This window comes from Ornithorhynchus anatinus, chromosome 7 (genome assembly GCF_004115215.2).
Source record: "Ornithorhynchus anatinus isolate Pmale09 chromosome 7, mOrnAna1.pri.v4, whole genome shotgun sequence".
In the NCBI taxonomy this organism is placed as follows: domain Eukaryota; kingdom Metazoa; phylum Chordata; class Mammalia; order Monotremata; family Ornithorhynchidae; genus Ornithorhynchus; species Ornithorhynchus anatinus.
Window position 1 is genome coordinate 54,012,560 of NC_041734.1, and position 8,386 is coordinate 54,020,945.

Consider the following 8,386-nt stretch of genomic DNA (forward strand, 5'->3'; position numbering starts at 1 on the left):
CCCATTTCAAGTGAATTTCTCCCCTGTGATGTTCCCATCAGCATCTGAGGAATGACACTGCCTTCAAGACATAAGATTGGATGCAGCAAGGAAACTGATCACTGGTGCGGGGGTCACAGAAGAACAAAGGGATACCCAAGTCAAGGGAAGAAAATGCTTTGAAAAATAACTTGAGGGGAACAAATGAGGCGAAAGAGAACAGATTAACCACCTTCCCATGAAGCACATCACAACGTTTTCCCAAACTGCATATGAGAATGCAATACAAATCTAATAAATTGGGTGTCCTTTAACTATCCCGCTAAGTTGTTCACTTCACTCTTTCCAGTAGAATCATTTGAGTCAAAATTGCAATTCTATTAATCCAGCAGGCTTGTGGTAGTGGTAAAACTGTCAGATCCTCTTGCCACAAGGAGGCCAAGATTTTTCTCAAAGACCTCTGCACCTCCGAATAATCATTCCAGATCGGAGTGCCTACACCATTTAAACTCTAGTTATTTACCCTCCCATAGTTTGAAAGGTGCCGTCTTACACCTGAAAACACATACTTGGGGAAAAAAAAACCCAAAATGTAAAAATTCTGGTTTTCTAAAGAACACAGGCTATTTAGGGTCACGAAACAATAGAATTAAGTATCGCTAAAAAGGCAATTTAAAAAACCCTAAAAATGCTAGTGTTTTGAACTCAGCTGCCCTCAAGAAGATAACTGATGTACAACATTTCATCTGCTTCATAATACAGAGCAAGAGCCTTGGCCATAAAGTAGGAATCTAGTTCTTTTTTTAAGCCATCACTTTTCTGAGCACTGTTTCTGAGCTCGTTGATTCTACACATTCCTAAGACAATACTAATATATAAAAGTGCAATTAATAAATCACCATTAGAAAAATTTTCAGTTAGCTCTGACTAGTCTGCCCCTTAGATATTGTCGATATATGAATTCTCCAAAAACCTCAGTTCTGCTGTATTTTTCTAGGTTAGGAGATTTGAGCAGGTGACAAATCTTTCAGTTTTAAGAGCACTGCACCCTAGTCTGGAGGATATTTTAAGAGTTCTTTATTTATAAAGACGGGATTTCTTCTGTGCTTTTGAATTCCATCCTCCACTACAGCTACCACTCATTTGTCATCATGATGATTAAAAAAGATCAAACAGATGAACTAAATAACCTGGCTAATTTTGCCCTAACTTCTTGGATAAGAGATGTGCTTACTTCCTGTCTCAAAATAAGAAAAAAACTAGTAGTTCAAAAGGTTAAATCAAACATTATTTTACATTTGTTTGCTCTAGCTGTGATTCAAAGTCCTAAAAACACCATTTCCAGTAACAAGGTGATTGTCAATGAATCTGATACGCCCATTTACCTAACTCTCCTGAGTTGTTTTCGTTTTTTCACTTGGTAGCAGACAAACAAATACTGAAGGGCACTACTAAAGAACAAAACATACTTGTTGTAATGGAGCAGCTGGTTTGTGTTCTCGGGTTTAAATACGTCTGAACCTACTTCAGCCTAAGCCATTCGCTTTACAGAACAATGATTCAGATGGGTTAATTGCTTAAAACTAACCGAGATGAAGAAGTGTCCTATGTAAATGAATACAGTTGCTTTGTCTATCGGTAGCGGCATCATTAGAGGTACAGGGGGAAGACCTCAAGGTTTCATGAATCCCAGTTCAAAATGAGGAAAGCCAACAGCAGATAAAAGCAAACAAAAATGTAGGGCTCAAGGTAATGGTGCAAAGTGTTTCTGAAGGTTAGAAACTCAGCCTACTCAACACAAAACATTTGCAAAAATATCTCTCTCCTCAGCTTACAGCAATGATCCACAGGCCTATGGAAGTAACTATGTTTCTTCTACAAATGGTGCTTCAACCCAATCCACCCTTGTTGCAAAACTTCCTGAAGTCAAACCCCCTAACCATGCGTTGAGTCGCCTCCAGTTACATAAAAAAAGAGGGGTGGGGAGTAAAAGTTAACATCCTATTATCAGAACACTATTCTTTCCTTTCGAGTCACCCCTACCCAAAAATATGAAAACTGGATTTACGCAAACGGGAGAGGACCCCCCCGCCTCCCCCCCCCCCCCCCCACCAAAGCTAGTTCAGGGTCTTAGCCTGGAGATCGGCAAAGAAGTACAAATTGGTGCAATTCAGACACACGCCTAATTCTTCACTAATCATGGGTCCCAGTTGTATGCGGAAGCTTAAAAGTAAGAAAAACAGCAATGATTGTGAGATGTTGGGTCTCCGTGGAGAATAATATCGCCCTACTGGATTCCAAAACAAGCATCTATCGCATTAACCATTACTTATTCTAAATTTTAAAATATCTAGGCTTGTATTACAGTACTATTTTCAAGGCCTTTTCAAATAGAGTGTCTCTCTTTTACAGTGCTTGGCTTTCATCTGCTTAATGTAACAGAACGGGGAAGCTATCACAACAGAAGTCACTAGGAGAATTTAACAAGATACCTTCAATTTAGGACGTGCGACAGACTCCCCAGTAACAAATCTAATGAGTTCATTAAATCTTAAGAATTTCAGTAGGGAAGGTTTGTTTTCATTTTGTTTGCCACAAACCTTGTTGACTTCTAAAAAGAAAACTCGATTTCACTGACTTGAAATGGCCAGACTAGCTCTCCGACAGCTTCCCACCCTTCACCCTCTGATTCGGCACAGATCTTAGAAAAGTGAATGAGACAGTGAGCTAGTCCATGAAGACACACCTTGCGAGCGGTGATGTCGGTTCCCAAAGATCACCCCGCCAGAAGAGTTCCTTTAGCCCATCCTGTCGTTTAGCCCTTCCCTAGAACCCCTGAATGAAAAAGCCCTCCGCTGCCTTCCAACGTGCTTCTGTCTTCGCTACGTCTATTAGGTGTCGGGCCTATCCCCAGTCCGCTGGGCAGCCACGAAGTCTCCACCACCTTGCCACCTACGGAGAGTCCCATCAGACGGAGATGAGGGTGGAAGGGGAAGAGTGGGGTGAGGCGGGTGGCAAGGTCAAAGCGGCCTCGGTGGACCCCAGCCTTCTCCTGAGAGGTGCAGGGGAGGGGAAGACTCACCTGCTGAATTTTCCATAATGCTACTGGAGGTCCTCGGGTGGCTTCTGGAAGCTGATGCTCGCGTAGGCGCTTAAATCCTCACTGGAGCGGCTGCTCCCGCTGCCGCAAGGCTGACGAGGAGGAGGAGGCTGGAGCCCAGGGAGACACTCCTGGGGGCGGTGATTAAAATCCTTGGCCAAGTCCAGGTCGATGTAGTTGAGTCCGTTCTCCAATCCTCCACCGGCACAGGGCTGGGGCGGCTCCCTCCTGGTGGGAGGGCCCCCCAGCTCACCGGGCTTGAGCCACACGTTCTCGAAGGAGGCAGAGCTGTGGCGCTTCACGTCCTCGCCGCCGCCCCCCGCGGCCCCGCCGCCGGCACCCCCCGCGTAGGCCGGGGCGAGGCCGTTGCCCCGGGCGGCGCTCGAGGCGGAGGAGAAGGTCTCCGAGCTGTGCCGCCTCCGGCACCCTTGAGGGTCGGCCCGGATGACCTTGGCGCTCTGGTTGCGGCCGGGGCTGAGGCTGATCCGGGTGAAGGCGCTCATCGCCCCCGGCCCCTGGGGGCCGCCAAGCAGAGCGGCGTGCCCGGCCAGCTCGGCCTGGCCCCGGTGCTGGGGGGAGGACGAAGGGGAAGCGGCGGAGGAAGACGGGGCCTCGGACGTCGAACGAGGGGGACTCGACGTCTCCACGGGGCAGCCCGCCCGCGAGTCGGGGTAGCCGAGCAGGACGGCCGGGGGCGTCTCCGCCCAGCCCGGGCAAGGCCCGCCCACGTGCATGGCCACGTAATCCCGGCCGCCCGCCATCGCTCGGCCGGGCCGGCCGACGCCTCCCGTCCCCGTCCCCGTCGGGAGGGCTCCCCCTCGGCCCGGTTTAGCCGCGCGGCCTTCCGGGCGGACGGGCTGCCGGGGAGGCCCCAGGTCCATGTTCATGTATTCCTCGGAGTTAGCCTCTTCCTCCCGCGGGGCGGGGTGCAGCTGGGGCTGGCACCGGACGGCGGGGGAGCAGAGGGAGACGGCGGAACCCCGCGAGAAGCCGGGCGGGTCGCCCACGAACTCGATGTTGACGTACTCCCCTGGGCTCTTGGGCTCCGGAGGGAGCAGCGGCGGCTGCTGCTGCTCCCGCGCCCTGGGCAACGTGCTGGCCTTGGGCCCGTCCAGTGACAGTCGGGTAGGCCTGGTCGGGCGGCCCCTGGTCTGCACGGCCGTGTCCACTCGGCGAGGCAGCTGGTGCTGCTGCGCTGCCTGGTGGGGGTGGCCGCCCTCCTGGCCCCCTCCCAGGCTGTCGCTGCTGGTGGACGAGGAGGAGTCTTCGGCTGCCGCCGCGTAGAGAAGGCGGCCGGAGCTGACCGAGAGGCGCAAGTGATGGTGGCCGCCGTCCTCGGCCTCGCCCCGCCGCTGGGTGTGCTTGAAGGAGCGGGGCAAGGAGAAGTAGGAATAGACGGGCTTGTGGTGCGGGTCGCCGGGCCCGCAGTAGCAGTCCGAGGGGCTGCCGGTGGCGGAGTCCCCCGCCGGGGACATGTTGATGTAGTCGCCGCCGCCGGGTAACAGCTTCCCGTCGTTGCTCTCTCCGGGGAGCTTCGGGTGGTGGTGGTGGTGGTGATGGTGGTGGTGGTGATGGGGGTGGTGGTGGTTTCCGCCCCCGTTCAGCCACAGCTTCCCGTAGCCGCCGCCGCCCCCGGCGCCGCCGCCGCCGCCGGACCCGCCGCCCCCGTCGGGCGAACAGCTGCCGCTCGGGGACATCATCATGTAGCCGTTGGGGTCCACCCGCTGGGCGTGACGCCTGCCGGGGTTGACGATCTGCTGCGGGGCCGACACGCTCTTGGGGCTCATGGGCATGTAATCCCCGCCCCCTCTGCGGCCACCGGGCACCGGGGCCACCCCGGGGGACATGGGCATGTAGCCGTCGTCCGTGTGGGGCCCCGGGGGGTGGGCCCGGTGGGGGTGGTGGCTGCCGCCGCGTGCCTCCGGAGGGTGCGCCTCCAGACCCCCTTCGGGGTAGGAACGGGTGGGCACGAAGGCCGAGTGGCGGTGAGAGGGCAGCCGGCCCCCCGGGCCGGCCCCCGGGCAGGAGGGCACCATCTCGATGTACTCCTCGATGGAGGCCACGGAGGACTGAGAGGGCGTCTTCTGGTGGCAGATGGTCGGGGACGTGCCCGCCGAGTGAGTCCTCTTCCGGAAACCCTTCTCCGAGTCGCCGGCGTCGTCGCCCGCCCGGCCCGGCGCCGGCCCGGAGGGGCAGCGGAGGCCGCCGCCGCCGCCCCCCCGGGGCGGGACGTGGTGGCCGTTGGGGGCCGTCGGGCCGGGCGCGGCCTTGCCCCCCATGCAGATGTAGTTGCCCAGCTCCTCCTCCCCCCGGGCCGGGGGGGTGTGGCCGAGGGAATCCGGGGTGACGCTGCGGAAGGAGCTGCGGAAGTCGCAGGGGCTGGAGCCGTACTCGTCGGAGGAGATGAAGCCCCCGTCGCTGGGGGAGCCCGACACCGAGGCGCTGGACCTCCGCGGGTAGAGGCAGTCCGAGGTGGAGCCGTGGCCGCTGGTGCTGCTGGACGACAGGCTGACGGGGCTCGTGGCCGAGGGAGAGCAGCGCGACGAGGGCATGGGGATGGAACGGCTGTGGTTGAGGGGCGGGTGCAGGCGGGAACCGCCCCGGTGCCGGTGCGAGTGAGTCCGGTTGGCGCTGGGGCTCACGGGGCTCCCGTCCACCGAGGCCGGGCGCGACATGGTGCCCTCGCCGTCGCTGGAGGCGCGGACGCGGAAAGAGTTGGGCCTGGCCCCGGCCCCGCCGGCGGGCGACGTGGCCGTGACGCTCTCGGTGCGGGAGCGACGGCTGAGCCCCACCTGGCTGGGCGGGGGGTTGCCCAGGTGGTGGCGGCGCAGGGGCACCGAGATGGGGTTGGAGCAGTTGGACGACGACTGGCTCTTGCTGCGGGGCCGGAACTCTTCGCTCATGGCCCGCATGGCCTCCAGGATGGTCTCGTGCATGTTCTGGGCCACCACCGAGTCATCCACCTGCATCCAGAACTCCCCCGGGCCGGTCACGGCCGAGCGCCCCACCTCGATGAAGAAGAAGTTCTCCGAGTGGCCGCAGCGTCGGATGTTCATCAGCTGCAGGACCACGGCCGCCGCCTCCGAGTTGAGCTTGACGAAGCTGATGGTCTTGTCGGTCAGGCACAGCCGGTAGATGCCGACGAGGTTCTTGGTCTGGCCCAGGCCCTTGGGCTTGAGGATCACCTGCCAGACCTCTCTGAAGGCCGGTCCCGGGGCCGCCTCCCCGTAGCCGCCGTCCTCCCCGGCCTCCCCCGGCCCCAGGCTCCCGGTGCAGCCGCCGGCCCCGCCGCCCGCCCCGAAGGCGGCGGAGGCCGTTTCGTGGTGAGGCGGGTGGTGGTGGCCCTTGGCCCGGTTGTGCAGCTGCAGCAGGGCCTGGTACCAACTCTCCTGCTCCGACTCGCTGTCGGCGGCGACGGCGAAGTGCTCGTCCCGGGTGTAGAGGGCCACCAGGTGCTTGTTCTTGGAGTCGGCCCGCTTGTTGATGTTGAAGCAGCTCTCCAGGGGGATGGAGCGCTTGGGGGCCCCGGACTTGTGCCTCCACTTCTTCTCGTTCTCGTAGTACTCCAGCCGGGCCGGGCCTCCGGCCTCGCTGGCCGCCCGCAGCACGAAGAAGCGTTTGTGCATGCTCTTGGGTTTGCGCAGGTAACCCACCTTCCGCACGTCGGAGAAGAAGCCGTCGCTCTCCGGAGGGCTGGCCATGCTGCCGCCGCCGCTGCTGCGGACGCCCTTGGCGCAAAGGCTGCGGCTGCCGCTGCAGCGGATGCCGTGGCTGCTCGCTGCTGCTGCTGCTGCAAATGCTGCTGCTGCTGCTGCTGTTGCAAATGTTGCAGATGGTGCTGCAAACGTTGCTGCTGCTGCTGCTGCTGCTGCAAACGTTGCAGATGCTGCTGCAAACGTTGCAGATGCTGCGGCGGATGCTGCCCGACGCTGCAGCCGCAAGTGCTGTGGTCAGTGCTGCAGCCGCAAGGGTCGTTGCCGCTCAAAGCCGCAGCTGCCGCTGCAAATGCTGTTGCCGCTCGGTGCTGCTGCAGCTGCTAATGCTGTCGCTGCGGTGCCGCCGACACAGCCGCTCGGCGGGGACGGGGAGAGGGAGGAAAAACGAGCAGCCCCAAGGACGAGACGCCCCCCCCTCCTCCCGGACCACGACACATGCAAACCGGGGAGCCAAGGGGGGGCCGCCAAAAGCCCCCGTCGCCTCTAGTTCTCCGCCCTCCCCTCCCAACTCGGCCCCGGGGGGGACGGGCCGAGGAGGGCGAGCCTCGTCGGTGGGGAAAAAGGCCCGGGAGCTGAGTTCAAGGGGGTCCCGCGTCCCGGGGGCGGCCGGCGGGTCGATCGGTGCGGGGCCAAGCGTCTTCAGCCCCGGCCGCCGCCGAGAAGCGAAGCCTCATCTTTCATCGCATGGCTCGGATTCCTGCACAGGGAGGAGGAGGAGGAGAAGGAGGAGGGGAAGAGTCCCCGCTTCCTCCCTTTTATTTTTTTTTCGCTCCCTCCCGTACAGTCCTGCCGCGCTTCTCCCGACCTTCCCCTTCTGGAATCCCGGAGATTCCCGGCAGGGCGGAGGATGGGGGCCGGGAGCGGCTCAGCCCCCCATCCCGCTGCGGCCGGAGGGAAGAGGGGAGGCTTTTCCCTTCGCTTCTCCGGCTCCTGCTGGCGGAGAGGTGGGAGGCCGGGGAGCCGGGGCGTTTTTGAGGCCGGGCCGCCCCCCGCCCTGCGAGGGGCAGGGAGGAGGAGAAAGAGGAGGAGGAGGAGGAGGAGGAGGAGCAGGAGCAGGGCGAGCCGGCCGTTTGGCTCCGAGCAGGGCCGGCACGTGATGGAGCCCCCGGCCCCGGCCCCGCTGCTACATTCCGATCGACGCTGCGGCCCGCAACCGCCCCCGGGACCGCCCCGCCTCCCAAGCCCAACCAGCGCCGCCCGCCACCGCCCCACCTCCCTCCCGAAGCCTCGGGGGAAGCTCTCACTGTGTGCAAAGCGCTCTGCCCATGGCTCCCACTGCCCGGGCCGACCCTGGCCTCCCTCCCCAAGCCTCGGGGGAGCTCCCGCTGTGTGCGCGGCGCTCCGACTGCACGGGGCGGGCCCGGCCTCCGTCCCAACGTCTGCAGGCAGGCGTCTTCCACCCCGACCCCGGAGGGACTGTCAGCCCCTTGTTGGGCGGGGATGGTCCCTGTTGCCCAATTGTAATAATAATGGTGGTATTTGTTAAGCGCTTACCATGTGCGGGGCACTGGACTAAGCGCTTGGAATGTGCAGTGCGGCCCGAGCTCCCTCTCAGTGTCTGCAGGCGGGGCCTTCCACCCCGACCCCGGAC

The 8,386-nt window shown here is 60.4% G+C and overlaps 1 protein-coding gene across 2 annotated transcripts in view; it reads right to left on the bottom strand.

Annotated features, from left to right (window-relative positions):
* The window catches only part of IRS1 (insulin receptor substrate 1), a 91,403-nt gene extending 84,528 nt beyond the window's left edge, over positions 1–6,875 (bottom strand). For both annotated transcript variants that reach the window (XM_029068906.2, XM_029068907.2), the window contains exon 1: positions 3,062–6,875. In XM_029068906.2, coding sequence (XP_028924739.1) covers positions 3,082–6,780 — 3,699 coding nt within the window. In that variant the 5' untranslated portion in view covers positions 6,781–6,875 and the 3' untranslated portion in view covers positions 3,062–3,081. The remainder of the gene's footprint in view (positions 1–3,061) is intronic.
* Positions 6,876–8,386: the final 1,511 nt, after the last annotated feature.